Source organism: Lynx rufus, unplaced genomic scaffold, assembly GCF_022079265.1.
Source record: "Lynx rufus isolate CCGP_SWC_20201006 ecotype Redwood Valley unplaced genomic scaffold, mLynRuf1.p SCAF_15, whole genome shotgun sequence".
Taxonomy (NCBI): domain Eukaryota; kingdom Metazoa; phylum Chordata; class Mammalia; order Carnivora; family Felidae; genus Lynx; species Lynx rufus.
The window spans coordinates 37,999,351-38,026,247 of NW_025814829.1; the positions used below are offsets into that span (position 1 = coordinate 37,999,351).

Consider the following 26,897-nt stretch of genomic DNA (forward strand, 5'->3'; position numbering starts at 1 on the left):
TTTTCATTTTCATTTGTTTCCATATATTTTTGAATTTCTTCTCTAATTGCCTGGTTAACCCATTCATTCTTTAGTAGGGTGTTCTTTAACCTCCATGCTTTTGGAGATTTTCCAGACTTTTTCCTGTGGTTGATTTCAAGCTTCATAGCATTGCAGTCTGCAAATGTGCATGGTATGATCTCAATTCTTTTATACTTATGAATACTTGTATACTTATCATAGCATGTGATCTATCTTGGAGAATATTCCATGTGCACTCGAGAAGAAAGTATATTCTGTTGCTTTGGGATGCAGAGTTCTAAATATATCTGTCAAGTCCATCTGATCCAATGTATCATTCAGGGCCCTTGTTTCTTTATTGATCCTGTGTCTAGATGATCTGTCCATTGTTGTAAGTGGAGTATTAAAGTCCCCTGCAATTACCATATTCTTATCAATAAGGTTGCTTATGTTTGTGATTAATTTTTTTATATATTTGGGGGCTCCCGTATTCGGCGCATAGACATTTATAATTGTTAGTTCTTCTTGATGGATAGACCCTGTAATTATTATATAATGCCCTTCTTCATCTCTTGTTACAGCCTTTAATTTAAAGTCTAGTTTGTCTGATATAAGTATGGCTACTACAGCTTTCTTTTGATTTCCAGTAGCCTGATAGTTAGTTCTCCATCCCCTCACTTTCAGTCTGAAGGTGTCCTCAGGTCTAAAATGAGTCTCTTGTAGACAGCAAATAGATGGGTCTTGGGTTTTTTTTATCCATTCTGATACCCTATGTCTTTTGGTTGGCGCATTTAGTCCATTTACATTCAGTGTTATTATAGAAAGATACGGTTTAGAGTCATTGTAATGTCAGTAGGTTTCATGCTTGTAGCGATGTCTCTGGTACTTTGTCTCACAGGATCCCCCTTAGGATCTCTTGTAGGGCTGGTTTAGTGGTGATGAATTCCTTCAGTTTTTGTTTCTTTGGGAAGACCTTTCTCTCTCCTTCTATTCTGAATGACAAACTTGCTGGATAGAGGATTCTCGGCTGCATTTTTTTTTCTGTTCATCACATTAAAGATTTCCTTCCATTCCTTTCTGGCCTGCCAAGTTTCAGGAGAGAGATCGGTCACGAGTCTTACAGGTCTTCCTTTATATGTTAGAGCATGTTTATCCCTAGCTGCTTTCAGAATTTTCTCTTTATCCTTGTATTTTGCCAGTTTCACTATGATATGTCGTGCAGAAGATCAATTCAAGTTATGTCTGAAGGGAGTTCTCTGTGCCTCTGGGATTTCAATGCCTTTTTCCTTCCCCAGATCAGGGAAGTTCTCAGCTATGATTTCTTCAAGTACACCTTCAGCACCTTTCCCTCTCTCTTCCTCCTCTGGAATACCAATTATGCATATATTATTTCTCTTTAGTGCATCATTTAGTTCTCTAATTTTCCCCTCATACTCCTGGATTTTTTTATCTTTTTCTCAGCTTCCTCTTTTTCCATAATTTTATCTTCTAGTTCACCTATTCTCTCCTCTGCCTCTTCAATCCGAGCCATGGTCGTCTCCATTTTATTTTGCAGTTCATTTATAGCATTTTTTAGGTCCTCCTGGCTGTTCCCTAGTCCCTGGATCTCTGTAGCAATAGATTCTCTGCTGTCCTCTATACTGTTTTCAAGCCCAGCAATTAATTTTATGACTATTATTCTAAATTCACTTTCTGTTATATTGTTTAAATCCTTTTTGATCAGTTCGTTAGCTGTCGTTATTTCCTGGACGTTTTTCTGAAGGGAATTCTACCGTTTTGTCCTTTTGGATAGTCCCTGGAGTGGTGTGGGACTGGGGGGCACTTCCCCTGTGCTGTCTTGAATAACTTGCATTGGTGGGCAGGGCCGCAGTCAGACCTGATGTCTGCCCCCAGCCCACCGCTGGGGCCACAGTCAGACTGGTGTGTGCCTTCTCTTCCCCTCTCCTAGGGGCGGGATTCACTGTGGGGTGGCATGGCCCGTCTGGGCTACTTGCACAGTGCCAGGCTTGTGGTGCTGGGGATCTGGAGTATTAGCTGGGGTGGATGGGCAAGGTGCACGGGGCGGAGGGGCAGGCTCAGCTTGCTTATCCTTCCGTGATCCGCTTCAGGAGGGGCCCTGCGGCACCAGGAGGGAGTCAGATCTGCTGCAGGAGGGATGAATCCGCAGAAGCACAGTGTTGGGTGTTTGCGGGGTGCAAGCAAGTTCCCTGGCAGGAACTGGTTCCCTTTGGTATTTTGGCTGGGGGATGGGCGAGGGAGATAGCGCTGGTGAGCACCTTTGTTCCCTGCCAAGCTGAGCTCTGTTGTCAGGGGCTCAACAACTCTCCCTCCCATTGTCCTCCAGCCCTCCCGTTCTCTGAGCAGAGCTGTTAACTTATAACTTTCCAGATGTCAAGTCCCACTCGCTGTCTGAACATACTCCATCCGGCCCCTCCGCTTTTGCAAGACAGACTCAGGGCCTCTGCCTTGCCGGAGGGCTGCCCCTCTGACCCGGCTCCCTCCCACCAGTCCGTATAGCGCGCGCACCGCCTCTCCGCCCTTCCTACCCTCTTCCGTGGACCTACGCTTGGCTCTGGAGACTTCGTTCTGCTAGTCTCCTGAAGGTTTTCTGGGTTATTTAGGCAGGTATGGGTGGAATCTAAGTGATCAGCAGGACGCGGTAAGCTCAGCGTCCTCCTATGCCACCATCTTCTCCCTACCCTGTTTTTATATTTTAAATGTGTTTCCTGTAAATAACACAGAGTTGGGTCTTGATTTTTGACCACTGTTACAATCTTTTACTTGATGCATTTAGACCACTGACATTCAAAGTGATTATTGATATAGTCACTTTAATATCTACTATATTTGTTATTGTTTTCTATTTGTTGTCCTTGTTCTTTGTTCTTATTTTTGTCTTCTACTTTTTGTCTTTATCTCTTTTTTCTCATTCTAGTATTCACATTATATGTATGTTACATCTTCTGTGTAGTTCTCACACAGTTCTTGTATGTTTTCTTTCAGTCTCTTTGTGTTCTTTGCTTTTAATTTTTAAAGGTATCTATTTAGATATCATTAAGCACAGAGATCTTTGTTCATCTGTTTCTAATCTATTAATGAGCCCATCAGGCATTCTTAATTTCTGTCACATGTTTTTGCTCTCTAGCATTTCTTTTGGTTCTTTTTTTGGAATTTTCCAACTCTCTGCTTACTTTGCCCATCTGTTCTTGCATGTAGTCTACTTTATCTATTAGAGACATTATCTTATTTGTCATAGTTGTTTTAAATTCCTTGTCTGATAATGCCAAAACCCTGCCATGTTTGGTTCTTATGTTTGCTCTTCTCTTTAAATTGCAGGGTTTTTTTCCTTTTGGTATGACTCATTTTTTTTTTCCCTAATAGCAGGACATGATATACCAGGTAAAAGGAAATGCTGTAAATGGGACTTTAGTAATGTGGAGGTGAGGTGTGAGGGGAAGGCAAGCATTCTATAGTCCTAGATCTCAGTATTTTAGTAAGGCTATGCCTCAGGACTGTGAACTTAGAAAGAGCCAGGAAATTAACACGGATACATTACTACCATTTAATTTTCAGGCTGTGTTGAAGTTTCACCAAATGTCTCCTTATTATCCTTCAGTTTGGAACAGTGCCTCAAATTTTCTGGCTTTTATATCCTTGACACTTTTGAAGATTGCAAAGTTATTTTTATAGGTGTCTTTCAATGTATTTGTCTGATGTTTTCTGATGTTTAAACTTGGATTATACATTCAGGTTATTCAGAAATATCATTGCAGTAGGTGGTACACAATTTTGCAATTGTTCCATTACTGGTAATGTTTCCTTTGATCAGTTAGTTATATGGTGCCTTCCAGGATTTTCCATTATAAATTAATTTTTCCCTTTGTAATTAATAAATATTATATGGGGGAAGGGAGAAGGTGGTACTTTGAAATTATGTAAATATCCCATTCTTTATCATGCTTTTAATTTATTCATTTAGATATATAAATGATAGATAATAGATAAATAGATAATAGAGATACTCAGTGTTTACTGATATTATTTCATGAGTTTTAATCTATTATTATAGATACTTATTTTGATACTTATTTCAAATTGTCTCCTTTTTGGTCAGTAGCATTCCATTCAAAGCTGCTTCTATCTCTTTTTGACATATCACTGCGCATTTTCTTGCTGTCTTGTATGAAATTTCTGTTCCAAGCTCATTTTATACTCTCTGTACTCTAGTCCTAGAATCAGCTATTTCTCCAAAGAGTGTAGTTCCTTCTCTTAGAGAATGGTATTTTAGAAGCCACGATACAGGGATTAGGTTAGTTCATTGCTATTGGGATCACTGCAATCAGGTTTTCTCAACAGACAGAACTAAAGAACATTTATGTTTGTATGTATGTGTGTATGTGTACACAGGGACATTTATAGCTATATTTTCCATATTTATATATATATCGAAAGCCATTAAATCCCACCAATATCTCCAATATAATCCAACACAACTGAGTTCATTCTATTTCTCCTCCTTTTCCATTCTTTTACCTCTCTGACAATGAGAAAACTAATTCCCAGTTTCCTAAATGAATTTACTTATTGATTAATTCCTTTTATGTAACTAATGCCTTGTCTTCAACATATTATACCAAGTCCTTTCCATGCATGACACCCTTCTCACCTTGTTTGAATTCCAACACCATGTTTAGGATGCTTCTTCATGGGGAAATGCCTCATTCCGTTCTGGTGACCTGTTCCAGGATGCTGCTACATGTGGCCACTCCTCCTTGCCCTTGGAGCTCTGACTCCCCAAACCTGGTTATCCTCCTTCCATGGGGATGTCTTCTTTATTTTTCTTGGGCATTGATACCCTCCATACCAGGCTGCACCCATTTCATGTGTAGACTCTCTCCTCATCTTATTTGGACTTTGTCACTCCGCACCAGGTGACCCCATAACATGGACATCCTCAACCTATTCAGGTTCTGACACCCTATGCTAGACCACACTTAATGGGATTATCATCCTCATTCTGTTCAAGATTCCACACCTCATGCTAGTCTGCTCCTTTGTGCCCCAGCTGGGCACCCTTCTCAACCAAGTTGGACTCCCTATGTTGGACCTCCCTTTGTGTGGATGCCCTCCTTATCCTGCTTGTGTTCTGAATTCTCCAATCCAAGTTGTCCTTCATGGGGATACTCTTCTCCTCAGGTGGTGCTTCAGCAGAGAGTTTAGGGCAGTACTTCTGGGAGCAGGGAGAAGTCCCCCTTATCCTACCTGGAATCTGTGCTCTTCCTCCCTTTTGGTACTTACACCTATCTTCTTCTGATTTTATAACTTAATTGTTTAGGATATGAAGCCATCTCTTCAGTTTTTTAAGGCTGGACTAGTCTCTGCCATTATCCCCAGAATGTGATATTGTTTGTATCATCTTTACTAGGGGCATGGAAGGAGTTTCAGAGACTTCCACTTATCTTGCTCACCATAGTAGCTCTTACTCCTTAGGCCAAGGAAAGAATATGGTGATCTTGCCAACTACCAAGTAATTTCATTCCAGTATACACTTAGTGATTAGAAAAATGACTACTGAATGTATGTGTAGGCCCAGTGAACCCATTGGAGCTGGGCTAGGACTCCATTTATTACCTAACCTTTATAAGCGGTTTCTCTAGTGGGGTCCATGATGACATTCTGGAGATCCAGATAACAGTATTAACTAGGACACTGTTATCAATAGTTCTTGAAATGACTGGATATTTCCCTTCCAGTTCCTGTAGTAATTGCCCAAATGTCCCATTGGAGAGGGATTAGGAGTATCATTAGAATTCATGTTCTAGGGTTTTCCTTCATGGAGAACTTTCTTCAGTCAGTGTGTTCCAGGTCTGAAAATTGACTCAGGTTTAGAAACTGAGCAAGAAATTGTGGCTTTCTTTGGTACAACTGCTCTCAGTCATTTATCCTTGATATCTTTTTGTTGTATATATTAAGCAGTAAATTGTTTGGTTGCCTATCTATTTAACACCATGTTCTATTAACCATATCCACAGCTTTCTGAGAGTCATGTCCTCCTAGCTGCCAACTCTGACTTTATTGCTTATTATAGTAGTAGCATCTTTCTTACTTTTGGTAGTAAAGTGCCTCCACTTCACCTCTGTGATTTTGGTATTTTATTTCCATTGCTATCAGAGACCTCAATTTGGTAATAGTTCTGACCTATGGATAAAGATGTTTTGGAAAACCCAGAGTTGGTACATTAAGAATATGCAGACTATGACCTACTGAGAAACAATGCAGAAACAACCCCACAGGGTTGGCAGGTAGCTCCGTTGGCATCTGAACTCCTGCTTTGGGGAAGATAAAACCCTAGGGCCATTTTGATTGGAAGCACAGTTTTAATACAGTCGCACAAAAGAAGTAAAGTCACAAAATGTATTACTTTCAGTCTCAAAACAGGGTGCAGTGAGCCAGGGGAAAAGCATTCCTTCATCATAGTTTACAGTGAGCAGAAGAGAGAACATGAATAGGGTAGCAAACACCTATTACTTATAAGGAGATTGAGGCAGCTGTCACTAATTTTTCATGGACCCAATTCTGAATGGCCATTTTATTTATTTTTATTTTTATTTTTTAAAATATAATTTATTGTCAAGTTGGCTAATGTGCTCTTGGTTTTGGGGGTAGATTCCCATGATTCATCGCTTACATACAACACCCCAGTGCTCATCCCAACAAGTGCCCTCCTTAAAGCCCATCACCCATTTCCCCCTCTCTCCTGCCACCCCCACCCATCAACCTTCAGTTTGTTCTCTGTATTTAAAAGTCTCTTATGGTCTGCCTTCCTCCCTGTTTGTAACTATTTTTCCCCCTTCCTTTCCCCCGTGGTCTTCTGTTAAGTTTCTCAAGTTCCATGTGTGAGTGAAAACATATGATATCTTTCTCTGACTGACTTATTTCACCAGTTCCATCCACGTTGCTGCAAATGGCAGGATTTCATTCTTTCTCATTGCTAACTAGTATTCCATTGTATATATAAACCACATCTTCTTTATCCATTCATCATTTGATGGACATTTGGGCTTTTTTCATAATTTGGCTATTGTTGAAAGTGCTGCTATAAACATTGGGGTACATGTGCCCCTATGAGTCAGCACTTCTGTATCCTTTGGATAAATTCCTGTTTTTTCAGAGCAGCTGTACCAGTTTGCATTCCCACCAACAGTGCAAGGGGATTCCCCTTTCTCCACATCCTCGCCAGCATCTGTTGTTTCCTGAGTTGTTAATTATAGCCACTCTGACCTGTGTGAGGTGGTATCTCAGTGTAGTTTTGATTTGTATTTCCCTGATGACGAGTGATGTTGAGCATCTTTTCATGTGTCTGTTGGCCCTGAATGACCATTTTAAAATATTCCCTGGGAAAAACAAAGTGGAACTTGGGCTGAGAATTCTATTGGGTCCTTATCTAAATGTCCAGAATCTGGGTGTGAGCAGAGCTGTCATACTGCAAAATGTCTAGGCAGATACTCAAAATGGATGTTTTCTCATCATAGGAAGCCACCATTAGGCTCCTTGGTGATTCTAGTGCTGTTCTCATCAGTGCTTTCCCCCCCTACTTTGGCTTTAGTAAAAGGGTTGAGCCCTCTGTGGCACATTGTTGGCTGGTGGGCTTTTTATGTAATTGATCTTCTGTAGCAGGCTTGGTTCTAAGAGCCATTTGATGTCTTCCTCACTTATTTGTTTTGGCCACTAGAATTTCTACTAAGGGGCACCTTGGTTAAGCATTTAAGTCTTGATTTCAGCTCAGGTCATGATCTTTTAGGAAATCAAACACCATGTTTGGGATTCTTTCTCTCCCTCCCTCTCTGCCCCTCTTCCACTCTCACACTCATGCTCTCTTTCTTAAAATAAATAAACATTAAAAAAAATTTTTACTTGGTGTGAGCCATTGCTTTCCCCAAACTTCTAAGAGTGAGCCAAGTAATGTTGCCTTGCCTCCCAGGATCCCTACCAGCCTCTTAAATCCTATATCCTAGGATAATGCTCTCATCTTAATCAACTCTCCCTTAACCAACTTTATATTTTGTCACCTGTGAGCCAGCACCCTCAGTATTATTCCCATACATTGTCTCCTAGCTTCTGTCAAGACATGTTGGCTAGGTTCACTGCTCCCATGAAAGGCTCTCTACCCTAGGTGGAGCAGCTCCTCTTTCAGCTGAGGGCCTCAACTGTGCACCATCAGCAGGCAAAATTCACAGGTTAGGAGAATGAGAGCTTCAACTCAGACGGGGTGGAAGGGCTCTGAGCTGCACACTACAGCATCTACTGCAGTATTCTTAGCCCAGCAGCTTAGGATATATTAATGTGATTGGTTAACTCAGTAGTCACAGGGGGAATTTCTATGTCTACTCTGAGTGTGTTTCTCCAGCCTCTACTCCTGTGTACATAGTTTATATACCTTTATTCTGTGCATACCTTAATATTCTTATATTTAACACGATCTTGTGACCTGATTTAATTAGCATGCCCCCCCCCCAATATCTCAACTCTGTTCTCCCTGATGGAAGGAAATGAAAAGCCAAGGTCTCATGTCCCCCCCCCCCCCATATGGTATTAGAAAGTTTCTACTTCAAATCACCTAGCCTCTGTTTTTTCTCTCTCCTTAGCCCCTATTTGTCTCTTTTTTAAAATAATTACTAATAATTGTGAAGAATAGGAAAAGGAAGAATGATCATCAACTACCCTTTTGAACAAAGGTCACCTCTATGTTACCTCCCAATTTTTAATCCTTTCCTCTTTCCCAAGGAAATGGCAATTTAGTTTTATCTGGTGCTTTATATTTACATACTTTTTTGATATTTATATAAACTGAATCATACGTATATACTCCAGTGGCTGGCTTTTTTACCTCAACATTATATTTGTGAGTTCAATCGTGTTGAGTGCAGCAGTTGTTAACTACTTTCAGTAATGCAAAGCAGTTGTGTAACCATCACCATATTTTTTTCATTATTATCCCCCCCTTCAAGGAACTTTTTAGACATGAATTTTGATGCCATAGGTATACTATGTATCAGTCATATATAAAAAAAGTAAGATTTTTCTGACCCTCAAAAACTAATTTGCACCCTGTTAGGAACAATATCTTCCATCAAGAATGCATGCTGTAGACTATTCTAATATATAAATACACTATTTTTATTTAATTCAAAAGTGATGAATATTTGAGAATTGTTTCAGTTTTTTTGGTGCTAACATGAACATCTTTGTGAATCTTATTTGATGTACATATGAACATATTTCTGTTGAATGTGTACCTAGATTTTCTGGGTCATAAGATATGCATATATTCAACTTTGGTAAATAATTCCCAATACTTTTGCAAAGTGTTTGTACAAATTTATGCTCCTATCAACAGGGTATAAGAATTCTAGTTGTTCTACAATTTCACCAATATCTGATGTGCTAAATTTTTATTCTTAGCTATTCTTGTGTGTAGTAATATCCCATTTATTGTTTTAACATTTGTTTTAACATTTATTTCCCTATTTAGTAATAATTTTGAGTGACTTTTTATTTAAAATTCAGTTGGAAATGACCAGATATCATTCTTTCTCATTGCCAAGTAGTATTCCATTGTATATATAAACCACATCTTCTTTATCCATTCGTCAGTTGATGGACATTTAGGCTCATTCCATAATTTGGCTATTGTTGAAAGTGCTGCTATAAACATTGGGGTACAAGTGCCCCTATGCATCAGTACTCCTGTATCCCTTGGGTAGATTCCTAGCAGTGCTATTGCTGGGTCATAGTGTAGTTCTATTTTTAATTTTTTGAGGAACCTCCACACTGTTTTCCAGAGTGCACAAGTTTGCATTCCCACCAACAGTGCAAGAGGGTTCCCGTTTCTCCACATCCTCCCCAGTATCTATAGTCTCCTGATTTGTTCATTTTAGCCACTCTGACTGGCGTGAGGTGATACCTGAGTGTGGTTTTGATTTCTATTTCCCTGATGAAGAGTGACAGTGAGCATCTCTTCATGTGCCTGTTGGCCATCTGGATGTCTTCTTTAGAGAAGTGTCTATTCATGTTTTCTGCCCATTTCTTCACTGGATTATTTGTTTTTCAGGTGTGGAGTTTGGTGAGTTCTTCATAGATTTTGGATACTAGCCCTTTGTCTGATATGTCATTTGCAAATATCTTTTCCCATTCCGTTGGTTGCCTTTTAGTTTTGTTGGTTGTTTCCCTTGCAGTGCAGAAGGTTTTTATCTTGATGAGGTCCCAATCGTTCATTTTTGCTTTTAATTTCCTTGCGTTTGGAGATGTGTCGAGTAAGAAATTGCTGCGGCTGAGATCCAAGAGGTTGTTGCTTGCTTCCTTCTCTAGGGTTTTGATGGTTTCCTATCTCACATTCAGGTCCCTTATCCATTTTGAGTTTACTTTTGTGAATGGTGTAAGAAAGTGGTCTAGTTTCATTCTTCTGCATGTTGCTGTCCAGTTCTCCCAGCACTATTTGTTAAAGAGGCTGTCTTTTTTCCATTAGATACTCTTTCCTGCTTTGTCAAAGATTAGTTGGAACTCAGGCAGAGAAAGACAGATACCATCCATATGTTTTCACTTATATGTGGATCTTGAGAAACTTAACAGAAGACCATGGGGGAGAGGAAGGGGAAAAATGTTACAGAGAGGGAGGGAGGCAAACCATAAGAGACTCTTAAGGACTGAGAACAAATAAAGGGTTGATGGGGGCTGGGGGAGAGGGGAAAGTGGGTGATGGGGGTGATGGTCATGAAGGAGGGCACTTGTTGGGATGGGCACTGGGAGTTGTATGGAAACCAATTTGACAATAAATTATATTTAAAAAAAAATGAAGAGTTTGTAGGTGCTGTTCAAGGAATAGGCATAGGGAGGGGATTTACAGGAATGTACTCAGTGATATATTTCAAGGGAGATGATTCAGCAAACATTTCAAAACTCAGGTAATATTTTTAAAGATTTCTTAGAGATTCAAATTGATTTAATGTTTGGCAAAATAATAATAATAATAATAATAATAATAATAATAATAATAATAATGCTTTTGTTAGGCTTCTACTATACTCCTAGAGATTATGATATTCTTCTTTGTTTTAGGAATTAACTTTATAAACTTAATCTGTTGGTTCTGCGTATCTGGTAATATATTTCTCGCCAAGAAAAATAAATAAATAAAATTCAATTGGATATGGTGTGTGTGTGTATGTGTGTGTGTGTGTGTGTGTGTGTGTGTGTGACAATATCTCTATTCAAGTCTCTTGCCTACTTTTCTATTTGGTTTCTGTCTTTTTTTTAAGTTGATTAGTATGAGTTATTTGTATATTCTATATATGAGTCACCTAGCAGTCACATGTGTTACAAGGATCATATTCTCTCTCTCAATGGTGTCTCTAACAAACGGAAGCTCTTAATTATAATCCTATTAAAATTGATTTCATTGATTTTTTTACTCCAAGGTCATAGAGATATTCATGTTTGTTTTTTTCTGAGCTTCTTTGCTTTGCCTTTAATGTTAAGATCTACAGTCCAACTGGTATTGATTTTTATGTTTGATATGAGATTTAAGGATCAAGCTTTATTTGTTTTAGATATGAATGTCCAATTAACTTGCACCATTTATTGAAAAGATTATCCTTTTCCATTGCTTTGTAGTGCCACTTCTGTCATAAATCAAGTGTCCATATCTGCATAGGATTGTTTCTGGACTTTTGGTTGCATTTTTCTATTTGTCTATTCTTGCACAGGTACAACACTATCTTAATTATTATAAATTTGTAACAAGTAGTAATAAATGGTAGATTACATCCTCCAATTTCTTTTACTTCTTTAAGATTGACATGGTTTTTCTTAGCCCCTTGTATTTCTATATTAAAGTATTAGCATCACCTTATACTTTTCCAGCAAAAAATGGCTCTAGGATTCTTTCCTCCTGCCAGCCCCTAGCAAATGTTAATTTACTCTCTGTCCTCATGGATTTACCTACTGTGCATATTTCGCATATGGAATAATATAATATGTAACTGCTAACTTCTGGCATCTTAGCATAATGTTTTCAAGATTCACACATATTTTACCATATATTAGTTCTTCAATGCTTTTTATGGCTGGATACTATTCTATGGTATGGATATACCACCTTTTGTTTATGAATTCATCTGTTGATGAATATTTGGATTCTTTGTACTTTTTGGTGACTATAAATATTGCTGCTGTGAATGTTTGTGTGCAAGTTTTTGTTTGAATACCTGTTTTCAATTATCCTGGTTATGTATCTAGGAGTAGAACTACTGGATCATATTCTAATTCTACATTTAAATTTTTGGGAAAACCACCAAACCATTTTCCACAGGAGGTGCATCATTTTACATTACCATCAGCGATGGATGAGGATTCCAGTTTCTCCATGTCCTCACCAACACTTGTTCCTTTCATTTTCTTTAAATTATAGCCATCCTAATGGATGTGAAGTGGTATCTTACTGTGGTTTTGGTTTGCATTTTCCTAATAACTAATAATGTTGAATACCTTGCATGTGTTTGTTGGCCAATCTTCTTTGGAGAAATGTCTGTTTAAGGCCTTTGCTCAATTTTTTTATTAGTCTGTTTCTCTTTTTGTTCCTGACATGTAAGAGTTCTTTAAATATTCTAGATACTAGAACTGATGACAGACATATGATTTGCAAATATTTTCTCCCATTTTGTAGGTTATATTTACTATTCTGATCTTGGCCTTTGGTGCACAGTTTTGAAATTTAATGAAATTATCTTTTCTTTCTTTCTTTCTTTCTTTCTTTCTTTCTTTCTTTCTTTCTCTCTTCTCTTCCTCCTCCTCCTCATCTTCTTTGCTTATGCTTTCAATGTCATGTTTAAAAATCTGTTGTCAAATTCATCATCTTGAAGACTTACACCTATGTTTTTTTTACAAGACTTTCATAGTTCTACTCTTACATTTATATTTGTTATCTATGTTGAGTTAATTTTTGTGTATGGCTTGAGGAGGGTTCAAATTCATTCTTTTGCACATGGGTAGCCAATTATTCCAGCACTATTTGTTGAAGAAACTCTTCTTTCTTTGTTGAGTGGTCTTGGAATCCTTGTCAAAAATAAATTAACCATAGATGTGTGGGTTTATTTGGGGGCTCAAAATTCTATTTTGTTGATTTATATGTCTGTCCTTATTCTAGTACCACACTGTTTTGGTTAGGATAGCTTTGTACTGAGGTTTGAAATCAAGAAGTCTGAGTCTTCCAATTTTGTTTTATTTTTTCAAGATAGTTTTGGCTATTTGGGGTCCCTTACAATTCTGGGAGTTTTTTGACCAGCTTTTTGATTTAAAACAATCATTGAGATTTTGATGTGGATTGCACTGAATCTGTAGATCACTTTGGGTAGTATTGCCATATTAAGTCTTCTAATCCATAAGCATAGGACATAGTTTCATTTATTTAGGTGTTTTTAACTTCTTTCAGTAATCTTTTGTAGCTTTCAATTTATAAGTCTTACATCTCCTTGGTTAAATTTATTTCTAAGTATTTTATTCTTTTCGATGCTATTGTAAATGGAACTGTTTTCATTTCACTTCAGAATGTTCATTGCTAGGGTATAGAAATACAACTGATTATTATGTGTGTAATTTATATCCTGCAACTTTTCTGAATTCATTTATTAGCTCTAATAGTTGTTTGTTTTTTCGTTGGTTTGTTTTTTAGACTCTGTAGGATTTTACCTATATAAGATCATATCATCTATGAATAGAAATAGATTTGCTCCTTCCTTTCCAATTTGGGTGCCATTCGTTTCTTTTTCTTGCCTAAGTTCTCTGGCTAGGAATCTCAGTACAATGTTGAATAGAAGTGGTGAAAGAAGGCATCCTTTCTTGTTTCTGATATTAGGGAGAAAGCTTTCAATCTTACCATTGAGTTTAATGTTATCTGTGGATTTGCCCTTTATCATGTTGAAGAAGTTCTCTTCTAGTTTGCTGGCTGTTTCTGAATTTTGTCAAGTGCTTTTTCTGCATCATTTGAGGTGATAATTTTTCCTTTATTCTAGTAATGTGATGTATTACATTGATTGATTTTCATATGTTGAACCATCCTCTCATTCCTGGTATATATCCCACTTGGTTATGGTGTATCATCTTAATATTCTACTAGGTTTGGGGTTGCTAATATTTTCTTGAGGATATTTTCATCTATATACATAAGGGATATTGGTCTATAGTTTTCTTTTTGTATGATGTCTTTATCTGGTTTGGTAACAGAATAATTTTGGCCTCTTAGAATGAATTAAAATGTCTTTTCCACTTCTATTTTTGGGAAGAGTTTGAGAAGAACTGGCATTAACTCTTTAAATGATATGATATAGAATTAACCAGTGAAGCCATGTGGTCCTTGGTTTTTCTTTGTTGGGAGGTTTGTCATCACTGATTCAGTCTCTTGTTATAGTATATTCAAAATTTTTATTTCTTCTTGAGTCTGTTTGATTATTGTATATTTCTTAGAATTTTTCCATTTATCTAGATTATCTAATTTATCAGCATACAATTGCTTATAATGTTTTCTTTTTATTTCTGTGGTTGGTAGTAATGTCTCTACTTTCATTTCTGATTTTAGTAATTTCAGTCTTCTCTTATTTCTTGGTCAATCTAACTAAACAGCAGCTTTTGATCTTTTCAAAGAAAAAAACTGTCTTGTTGATTTTTTTTACTTTTCTTTCTTTTGTTTTTCTTTTTTTTAGAGAGAGCGCGTGCGAGAGAGAATGCAAGCAGGGGAGATGGGCAGAGGGAGAGTCTTAAGCAGGGTGCATGCTCAGAATGGAGCCCAAGGTAGGGCTCAATCCCATAAACCTGGGATCAGGACCTGAGCCAAAATCAAGAGTCAGATGCTCAATGGACTGAGCCACCCAGATGCCCCCGTTTTGTTGATTTTCTATATTGGTTTTCTATTCCCTGTTTTGTTTGCTTCCACTCTAATCTTTATAATTCTGTTTTTCTGCTAATTTTGGGTTTATCTTGCTATTCTTTATCTAGTTCCTAAAGGAGTAAGTTTCAGTTACTGATTTGGTATCTTTTTAATATCTGCATTTACAAGTATAAATTTCTTTTTGAACAATGTTTTTGCTTCATCCCATATGTTTTGGTATGTGATGTTTTCAATTTCATTTAACTCAAAATTATTGTACTTTTCAGCTCCAGAATTGCTATTTGGTTTCTTTTTGCCATTTCTATCTTTTTATTATACTATATTTGGTGAGATGCCATTCTCTTGACTTCCTTTAGTTCTTTGTCCATGCTTCTTTATCTCTTTGAGCATATTTAAGACAGCTGATTTAAAGTTTTGTCTAATAAGTACAATGACCAGATTTCTCATGGACAGTTTCTGTTGTTCTTTTTTCCTGTGAATAGGCCATATATGTTTTTTTTGCATGACTCATAGTTTTTTTGTTGTTGTTGAAGACTGGACATTTTGAACATTATAATGTGACAAAATCATATTTCCCCCTCTCCTTCAAGTTTGCTGTTGCTGCTTTTGTAGGGTGTGTGTGTGTGTGTGTGTGTGTGTGTGTGTGTGTGACTTTTCTCAACAATTTTTGTAAAATCTGTATTCTTTGTTATGTGTGACCACTGAAGTCTGTGTTCTGTTAGCTTATGGGCAACAGTGTTTTGATAGATTCCTTAAATGTCAGAAAGGAAAGAAGGAAGGAAGGAAGGAAGAAGGAAGGAAGGAAGGCAGGAAGGAAGGAAAAGGAAAGAGAAAGAGACAAAGAGAAAGGAAAGGAAAGGAAAGGAAAAGAAAAAAGAAAAGAAAAAAGGAAAGGAAAAGAAAAGAAAAGAAAAGAAAAGAAAAAGGAAAAGAAAAAGAAAATAAAAGAAATTAGAAGAAAAATTACTCTACTGGTCTTTGCAGATTGGCTATGTGTTGGAATACTCTTTCAGTGCTCAGCCAGGCCATATACAACTCTGCCCTAGCATTCATTTCCCATTTGCTTGGACCTTGAAGTCCAGCCAGACATGAAAGTTGTGGATCTTCTCATAACTTCTGAGCATACATCCAGTTCTGAGCATATGGATAGGTTTTTTAATTCCTCAGTATATGTGGGATCTTTAAAAATCCTTATTACCCCATGTATTTACTTTTACAACTTTGTGTCTGTCTGGTGTCCCAACTGTTGGCCCAGGCTAATGTACCCAGTATTTTTGCCTTTAAATGCTTCCAGCAAATGTCACATGGGATGCATCTCAACCCTAAAAACACTCCAAATAGGGCAAAACAGAGGCTAGTCCTTGTGCAAATACTTCAGGGAGCCAACAGACAACCTCAGTTCACAAGAGACAAACACATTCTTTGAAAATTAGATCCTATTGCTACCTTTGGCAATAGCAACCTTCATTAGGAATGTAAACTGCTGACATATGGCCACCACTGGTGTGGAATGGAGGAATGGTAGGTGGACAACTTAAAATGCCACAGCATTTTCTTACCAGATGCAGCTACTTCTTTATTCCCTAAGCCTTCACTTATTGTTAAGTTCTTGGTCAGATTCAAGAGTCCTGTAAAACCATGATTTTGACCATTTTTGCCACCTCTTTAGTTGCTTTTATGGAAAATGGATACCTGAAGCTCCCTACTTATTATTTTCTGTGATATCATTCCCTATTATACTTTTTTAAAAAAGAGAGAGAGAGAGGGAGAGAGAGAGAGAGCAGGGGAGGAGCAGAGAGAGAGGGAGAAAGAGTGAATCCCAAGCAAGCTCCACACTGCCAGTGCAGAGCCTGATGCAGGGCTTGAACCCGTGAGATCATGACCTGAGCCAAAATCAAGAGTCAGATGCTTAACCGAATGAGACACCCAGGCGCCCCCCACCACCATTGTACTTTTTAACCCATAAATGTGGTTTATCCCTCCATTTAAGTTTTTTGAAGTTTCTTTCAATAATTTTTTATAGTTTTTCCATGTAATATTATTTTATAGCTTCCAGTATATTTGTTTCTAGGTCTTTGATGTTTTCTAATACACTTATAAATATTATAATTTCTAAAGTTTCATTTTTAATTTGTGTCTGGCATATAGAAATATAGTTGATTTTTACATGTTTGTCTTGTGCTCCCCACTTCCCTAAATTATTCATTCTAAAAATTTGTCTGCAAATTTGTTTGATTTTTATACACACACAGTTGTGCCCTCTACCAACAAAGAGTTTTATTAGTGTTCTCAAATATTTATGCCTTTGATTTATTTTCATTACCTCATTGGTCTTACTAGATTCTCCATTACGCTTTCAGATAGAAATAGTGTTGGCAAGCACGTTTGTCTTAATCTGAGAGAGGTTTAATTAAAACTTAATTTCTTTAAAATATATAGGACTTTACAGACTTTCTATTTCTTCTTATATCAGTTTAATATGTTGTATTTTCTACACACTTATTGATTTCATTTGAAATTTCATATATGTTATTAAGTTGCTTGTGATACTCTCTTATTTACAATTAATTATCTGTAAAGCATGTAATGTTGGATGCAATATTTTGTATATGCAACTAGGTGTATTTCACTATGTTCAGATATTCTATATCCTTAATGATAGTTTTAGTTTACATTTGTATCCATTACCAAAAGAGAATTTTAAATCCCCCACTCTGTGTATTCTTTCTTTCTTTCTTTCTTTCTTTCTTTCTTTCTTTCTTTCTTTCTTCTAAGACTTGCAGTTTTTTCTTTATATTTTTAGAGGCTACAGCTCTAGATACAAGCAAATTTGGAATTATAGCTTTCTGGTAGAGCAAATCATTATCCCTAATAACACTTCTTACTTTATTATTTTTCTAATATTATTATAGTCATTACTTTTCTTTCTGGTTAGTGTTTGCTTGTTATATCCTTTTCCACTCTTTTATTTTTTAATATCTCCTTCTTTTATATTTAAGGTGAGACTCTTTAAAGCAGAATCTCTCTTTTTTTTTTTCTTTTTTGGTGTTTTCATTTTTGTTGAATCCAATTTGAGAATTGTCTTTTAATTAAAGTATTTAGGGGCACCTGGGTGGCTCAGTCAGTTGGTTCAGCATCCAACTTTGGTTCAGGTCATGATCTCATGGTTCATGAGTTCAAGCCCCCCATCGGGCTTTCTACAGACAGCTCAGAGCCTGGAGCCTGTTTTGGATACTGTGTCTCCCTCTCTCTCTGCCCCTCCCCCACTCACACTCTGTCCCCCTCTCTCTCAAGAATAAATAAACATTAAAAAAATTGTAATTAGAGTATTAGTCTGATTACATTAACTGTAACTTCTCATGTATTAGGTTTTAAATGCTACCTTACTATATTATATTTGTCCCTTCTGTTCTATGTTCCCTTTTCTCTCCTTTGGCTTTCTTTAAGATTACAAGTTTTTTTAGATTAATAATTCTATATATTCTTTCTGCTAATGTGTTGTTTTTGTATGTTTTCTTTTTTTTAGTGGTTACCATATAGATTTCAAAATGCATCCTTGACATATTAAAATCCAATTTAAGTTACTGCTTTTACTGCATATATATTACTGTGTTATAAGTCAATATTCATTTAGGCTTACTCACATATCCACTTTTTCTTTCTTTTTCATCATTTCCCACTCCTCTAAGCTGCCTCCAAAAACACCTTTTGCATTTCCTTTAGTGTGAATTTTTAAAGTATTTTTATTTTGGTTTTATTTGTTAAGATTATATTCTCTGCATATAGAATTCTTGGTGGAATCATTTTATTTTAGCACTTCGAAGATATTATCTTATTATCTCTTGGAATCCTTAGTTCATTTTGAGGAGTCAGCCTGAAGCCTTTACTGACATTGTTTAGTAAAAAGAAATATTTATTTTATTCATTCCACTACCCCCCCCATATTTTCTTTTCTTCTTTTCTTTCATGCAATTTTACTATTATGTACCTAAGTATTTATGCTACTTGTGATTTCAGGACTTCTTGAATTTCTGACTTGATGTCAGTTGTCAGTTTCAGAAAATTTTCAATTATCTCTTCAAATATTTGTCCTGCTCCGTTTTATTTCTTCCCTCCTTTTGATAACCTTACTACATATATTTTTGACATTATAGCCATGTGCTTGTCTTATGTGATTTTTTCTTTATTTTCCATATTTTTCTCCATATGTTTCAGTCTGCATATTTGATTTAAATCCTAGTTCAGTAATTCTCACTTTGTTATGCAGAATTTGTAATTAAACCAATTTATTAATTCATAACTTTCTTAATTTCAGTCATTAAATTTTTTATTTTTAGAATATTTTTTGTCTGATATTCAGTCTATGTTGATATTTTCCTCCTTTTAATTCCTTGAGCTATATTAATAATAATAACTTTAAAGTCCATATTTGGATTTCATATATCTATTTCAACTATCAATTTTTTTCCCTTGGTTTTTGGTCAGGTCTTTTATTTTTTTTTTATTTTTTTATTTTTTTTAAATTTTTTTATTTTAAAAAAAAATTTTTCTTTTCAACGTTTATTTATTTTTGGCACAGAGAGAGACAGAGCATGAACGGGCGAGGGGCAGAGAGAGAGGGAGACACAGAATCAGAAACAGGCTCCAGGCTCTGAGCCATCAGCCCAGAGCCTGACGCGGGGCTCGAACTCACAGACCGCGAGATCGTGACCTGGCTGAAGTCGGACACTTAACCGACTGCGCCACCCAGGCGCCCCTGGTCAGGTCTTTTAAAATACATTGTTATTTCTGCTTTATTTGTGAACATTGTTGGTAAGAAATTTGTAGAGATAATTTGAGGTTCTGGGTAATGTTATGTTTCTCCAGAGAGGATTTTATTACATATCTGACATACAAGTATGTCGCGACCGGCGCGACAAACACCGAGGTCAGGGTCCTGAGGGTAGGGGAATGCAAGAAAAAAGAGAGAGAAGAAAGTTTGGGAACAGGAGGGTCCCCTGGGCTGATGGCCCAAGTGACGGCTTTATTGTTGCTGTACACACTCTTTTATATCCAGAATCTTATGGGTCAGGCCATTCTAAGAATAAACAGGTTTCACATAATCGCTGCCAACCAAAACATTTAGTTCTGTGTTTCTTGTGCATTTTCTAGATGGGTCACAACAAGACCTTGTTGATAAGATTGCTAGCAAAACACAATTCCCATGTTTGTTTCTATCTGACTCGGGGTAGAAAAAGGGAGGTAGCATTACTGCCAACACCTGCAGACCACAGGCTTCAGGAATTAACTTTCTCAGCCTTGACAAGGCTTTCGTATGCCCTTGAAAGTGGGGGAATGGGAGGGGGAACCACCGGGTTGGCTAAGTCAACAGGGAACGTTGCTCGACCCGGTCGCAGCCTGGCACCGGGGCCGGCCCCCCACACAAGTAGCATCCAAATAACCTTAATCCATTTAGGGATTGAGTTGGTGCAAAGTCAGTTTTTATTCTTTCTGATGGATGAGCTATTTCTGGTTTCCCTTACTTCTTGGGATCCCAATTAAAAGACTGGGGTACTTGTCAGAGCCTTTTCTCCTTTGCTGTTTTCAATTTTGCCTTCTTCTGCCTTGAGAGTCTGCCAAAAACTTTGTTAAATTTTTCAGTAGCAACTGTCTTAATTGATAAGTGTCTTGAGAATAAAAGTAATGCCAAGTTTTTTTTTTTGTCCATGTGCTAAAGGCCAGTGGTTTTTGTCTTCTGACCTATTGTGGTTTAACATTATGAATGCCTCTAGGGTGTGAACTTACCTTTCTGGTTTCTAACATCCTCTTTGTTTCTTATTTCTATGTTTTTATTTTTTTGTCTTAATTTTTTACAAGCTTACATATGAGTTTTAAAAGGGTTATTTTTTTTATCCAGCATTTATAAGTGTTTGTATTGGAAGTTTTTTGATTTCTTTTGTGTGAATATTTTTTTTGTATCTAGTCTTCCATAGTCTTGATTTTATTTTTTTCACCTATTCAATTGCATTTATTTAGAACTAGTATATACCTCTATTGCTTTCAATTTTTTTTGTATGCTGTCACTGAAAGTATTACTAAACCGCACAAAAATTATCTGTGAGAGTATACTCTATTTAATAAACATTTTAAAGCATTGACTATATAACTAGGACATGTTCTCACATAAGTAATATACCATCCTTGCCCTTAATGAGTTGAGAGTCTATCTTTTCTTCTAAAATACTCACCTCAAAGGGCTCTCCTAAAACACTGAGATCCTTGGAATCTGTTGTTCTTCGATAGTAGTGTTTTAATATGTTTTTTTAAATAATGGTTTTTAGATGGCAATAGGGAACCAGATACCCACTCTAAATTGTGTATGGTGTGATAGAGTACCTTTTAAGAAGCTTGCAGTGGGCACAGTGTTTTCAAGAAAGGGAACGATTTCAGTTAAAGTAAGAAGAAGATAGAGGAAATTCTTAACAAAGAGGTCAAGACTCTGTGAGAGTTTGCTGATTACACAGCAGGAGTTCCAGAGGTGAAAGGGCATAGGATGGGATAACAGAGGTGTCAGGGAAGACTGAATGTCATGTGGACTATGGTTTAGTCAAAATGGCTGACTGGGGGAAGGATGGATGACATTTGGTGTTGAAATAAGAAATAAAATAAACTTGGTCTCAGCAGTCTTCTGATGAAGGTGGGTTCTCGGCCTAATGGCCAGCAGACTTAGATAACACAGTTGGAACTGAAGTCAGAGATAAAATCATCCCTAAATTTCTTTTCAGCAGTAATTGCCTGAGGTGTTGACAGTTGTGGGGACTATGATTTTTCCACATGCACTCAATGTCTGATAAATATCCTTTTTAATTTGTCCCTTCTTATTCTCTGAAATGTTCTTATAATATGGTATTCCCTAACTTTGTGATTTTTCATTAGATTTCACAGTGGAAATTATCAGAGAACCAAGAGTGGTCTCACCCTCACCTAGGAAAACATCATTTTACAAAAGGACTGGTGTGAGGAAGCCCTCATTAAGACCTAGGTAAGACATAGGATTTGGCTACAGCAATATTCTCCAGACACAAGCCGTCTTCTTTAATCTCAACATATCTAATGCTGAACTTATCCTTCAGTATATGAGTTTTTTTTTTTAATTTTTTCCATGTATCATAAACATACACACAATATTTATTTATTTGTTTTGAGAAAGAGAGAGAGCAGGAGGGGGCAGAGAGAGAGAGACAGAGAGAGTTTCAAGCAGGCTCCACTCTGTCAGCACTGAGCCTGATGTGGTACTTGATCTCATGATGCGGGGATCATAACCTGAGCCCAAACCAAAAGTCGGGCACTTAACCGACTGAGCCACATAGACACCCCCACATTTTGTATTTTAAACCAATTATTTATTTTCTATAATTGAGACCATGCAATATATATCATAAGATAACATTTTCTAACTTAAAAAAACTATCATGGACATCATGATAGTTTGTAGAGTTATATCCCCTTTCATAATACAGATGTAGCATGTTTTTTTATGGACATTTTAATGAACTTTTTAATGGACATTACATTATTTTTCATTTTTCACTGCTATAAATAGTGTCACAATAAACATCCTGGTATATATTCTTGCCTATTTCTTTTTCTGTATTGTGTACTATTGTAGTAACCTCCTAACTGGTTCCTTATTTCATGTCTCTCCCCTTATAATAAATCCTAGAGTCAACTTATTAAGGTCTCACTTCTAGGAAAAAACTCTGTGGCCCTTTCTTTCAGAAGTGTCCACTTTTTTCTCCTTACCTTAGCACAAGTGCCACCTCTACATAAAAAGTTCTTCAGATGTATGTCGCTATGACTTCCCTCTTCTCTGAGCACTACATCCCTAAAATACAACACAAAGTACTTACTGTGTACTACTTTTTACTGCTCTTTATTTTTTAGGTATCTTTTCCATTTTCTTGGACTTGACTATGATTTTCTTATAGGCCATGCCATTTATTCAATCATTCATTTTTTTTATTCAAGAATTACCTACTAATGACTAGGTATATGAAAAGTCCTTAAAGAAGATAAAGATATAGTAACACATACAAATTTGGTAGTCAGAGTCACTGGGAGAATATTTTGAATAGAGAAAGCTCTCCAAACTATGCTTTCAGTTACTGATAACATTCATTGAGGATGATAAGTCCTGTCTCTCTTCTAAATACTCTAGATAGATCTTCCTTCCTTTGAAGGAACTGAAATTGTTCTCTGAACATTAATCATTTATTTCTTTTGCTGTTCCAGTTTGCACCACTTTCCACTGTGTCTATAGAAATACCTATTCTATTTAGCTAAGTATCACAGAAGTGTTATCATCCGGTTTCATGTCTTCAGTTAAGACCAAAACAGAATGCCCCATGGATCCCACAGTTGCATTTCTCTTTAACCTTGTCCCTAGCCCTTTTTCAGTGCAATAAACAGTTATTGAACATATACTGTGTCCCAGATACTAATGCTACAAAAATGAAATATATTCCTTACCTTTACAAGGCTGACCTTAAAATTTCATAATAAAATATTGGATAATTACTATAAGGGTATAGGAAAGAGAAGTAAATTTTGAGTAAGGATTAGGAAAAGTTAAACTATCAGAAGAGACCCCAAACTACATGTACAATTTCATGTGCATGTGCAAAGAAATGAGAGTATTTTGAGGGTAGGGCTAAACCTTCCAAGCTAAAGAAATGACACAAACATAAACTCACAAATATAAGGGTACTTAAAAACTTGAAAATAGCCCAGTGGTGTTAAAGCATACAATGCATGGGGTGAAGAGACATAAATTATAACATTAGAAAGCCAAATTGAGACCAAATAACAAAAATAGTCTTAAAAGAATTATTAAGGAATTTATGTTGATTAACTGTAAATGAGAATTTCTTGAGACTTGTTGGAACAAGAGTAACAGAGATACCTTTTATATGGATTTAGAAAACAGTACCCAGGCAGAAGTAGTAATGATATATATACAGGAGTCAGAACATCAGAGACTGAAGACAGAAATAATAGTTAGAAGGTTGTTGCAGTTGTTCATACAGGTGATATTAAAAACTTGAATTAGGGATATCTGGGTGGCTCAGTTGGTTAAGATCAGACTTTGGCTCAGGTCATGATCTCACAGTCCGTGGGTTTGAGCCCCATGTCGGGCTCTGCGCTGACAGCTCAGAGCCTGCTTTGGATCTTCCATCTGTCTCTGCTCCTCCCGCTGTCACATTCTCTCTCTCCTTCTCTCAAAAATGAACATTAAAAAAAACCTTGAATTAAACAGTGGGAGTAGAAATGGAAGGGAAGATACAGACTTTAAGACCACTGAAGAGGAAGAATCAGACTTCTGGAATGGTGGAGGAAGAACATCACAAATTGTCTCCCCATAAAAGTAATGATAAAGGGGCACTTGTGCGCTCAGTTGGTTAAGCTTCTGACTCTTGATTTTGGGCCAGGTCATGATCTCATGGTCATGAGATCCAGCCCTGCACTGGATCTTAAGATTCTCTCTCTCCCTGTACCCCTCTCTCCTGCTCCCTCTTTCTCTCTCTCTCTCTCTTAAAAAACAAACAAACAAAGGGCCATATTTCATTCTTCCTCATTGCCAAGTAATATTCCATTGTATATATAAACTACATCTTCTTTATCCATTCATCAGTTGATGGACATTTAGGCTCTTTCCATAATTTGTCTATTGTTGAAAGTGCTGCTATAAACACTGGGGGTGCATGTGCATATAAAATTTTAAATTTATCTCTAAGTAAATAGTAACCAATTTTTTCACCCTGTTTTTTACACACAACTAAAGGCCCCACAGTCTGGGAGATGCCCTTTCCCATTCCATAGTTGGAGCAGAATCCAGGTTTACCATCCCTTTCTCTTCACCAGCGATGCTTTCTTGTTTTCCAGAAACTTGACAGAAGTCCTCCTAAATTCAAACCACTTGGAATTCTTCAGGGGGTTCCTCAAAGAACGGAAGGCTGATAGCCCCTTGAAATTCCTGATGGCCATACATAAGATCAGTATTGAGACAAATGAAAAAATTTACAAGTCTCTCTTTGAAAATATAATCAAGACTTTCTTCCATGGCAAAGTCCCTGCTGGTATGCATCATGTTCTCCTGATATTGTTTCCTTTTCCCTTTAGTATTTTAGGAGAAGTGTTTGACAGAAAACCTGTCTCATGTGAGTCCCCTGAAAGAGCAGAACAGAGCAGTGGCCGCACGAGCAGTATTGAGATAAAGATTAAGAGGGACAGTAAAAACAGAGAGCAACAATAATAAAACTAAAGTATAATACTAGTATGGGAAGCCAAATGCAAGACACTTGTACTTATATGTGAAATATATCCTTTCATTTAACTGTGTTCAACACTGAAAATAGGATCTTATTTAATCTCTATAAGGTAGGAATGAATAGATCCATTTTACTAATGAGGAATATGAAATTCAGAGAACTTGAATTCAAACTCAAGTCATCTGACCCTTAAATCAACTAGACAGAAATTAAATACAAAAACAAGAGTTAGCTATTTGTAAAGTTGGAGTTCCCACGAACTATGGGTTGTAGAGAGAGTTGTACGGGAAAGAGAAAACTGTCTCCCTGAAAATCTTTATTTCATTAATTTTGTTTTCTTGTCTATGGAGGGAGGGCAATCTGACCTATGTAAATTCATCTTGACCAGAAACAAAAGTTGCAAGTAAAGTATTGGCCTATATAATTTTAGAGGAGAAAAAGAGAGGTGAGCATAATTCTATCCTCAAAGGAAACAAATCTATAACAAAGCAACGAAGATAAAGCCTTTTATTTTGGCACAAGTGAACTGGTGTGTGTGTGTGTGTGTGTGTGTGTGTGTGTGTGTGTGTGTATTTGCTTGTGGCAATCTAGATCAGGTTATAAATTTTATGCAAGTAAAAAGAGAGGTACAACTGGCAAATCTTTACTTGTAAGAAATATTTATTTGTTCAGTCTCAGGAAGAAGACAAAGAGGAGTATGTAGATCTTGTCCTTGATAAGTTCTCAAGTCTTATTCATGAACAAAATAGTCTCTGAACACCTGGAGAATTATATTGCCCTCGTGATACTTATTTGTAATCTTGGATTCCTCATTTACCCCAGCAGTTTAACATTAATCCTTTACTGTTCTGCTCTCTTCCTAAACCAAAAACTTTAAACTAGCTGCAGAGATGAGTCCTTTAAATATTTCTTTCCCCTTAAACACTCATCTTAGAAACTTGAATGGAAGTAAACCAGGACTGTATTTGCTCTGCAACGCTCCTCTGAGATTTTCAAACAAATTGGAGTGAAGAGTTCAGAGTCTAACCAGATTGAGAATAAGGGACAGACTCTAAGATGAAAAACACACGAACTACCTCAGAAATGGTAGAAGAGAAGATGAGGACTTTTTCTCTCTTGCATTTTTTAGAAGTAATACTGCAGTGTGATGCCCCTATTATACAAGAAATCTCTCACATGCGTCATGTCAGCACAACTACATTATTAACGCTACAGGGATATGTCATGAAATCTCTAGAAGAAAAGTGGTGAGTATTGATCAGTGAACGCCGTGGTTCTTTCTGGACCTGCACAGGGGCTTCTGAAAGCCATAGTACTCAAAGAGTCTCGAATTCCAGAAGTTCACTGCCAGGGCTTCCTTGCAAGAGAAAAGGCAAATTTATCTTGAATACTCTACTTACCTACCTGCTATGCACATGCATTGTGCACACACGTCCAAACACACACACTTCAGTTCATTTACTTGAACAAAGAACAATACAGTATTGATTAGGAAGGATAGGCTGACATTAGCAAAGGATTGAAATTGGAAGAAGAATATTTGTAAATGTCTCACTATTCCCCAATTCCCATTTTCTCGACTTCCTCCAAAAGCTGAGATAGGTTTGCCTTGACTGTTACCTTTTATGTACCAGGTGTTTGCCTTCTTTGAT

General features: G+C 36.9%; 1 protein-coding gene across 1 annotated transcript in view; it reads left to right on the top strand.

The window, feature by feature from the left end:
* Window positions 1-26,897, top strand: part of RGSL1 (regulator of G protein signaling like 1) — a 123,682-nt gene that overhangs the window by 70,982 nt on the left and 25,803 nt on the right. The window contains exons 11-14 of the mRNA XM_047077298.1: window positions 21,854-21,959; window positions 24,860-25,053; window positions 25,634-25,690; window positions 26,375-26,492. Of these exons, the coding sequence (XP_046933254.1) occupies window positions 21,854-21,959; window positions 24,860-25,053; window positions 25,634-25,690; window positions 26,375-26,492 (475 nt within the window). The remainder of the gene's footprint in view (window positions 1-21,853; window positions 21,960-24,859; window positions 25,054-25,633; window positions 25,691-26,374; window positions 26,493-26,897) is intronic.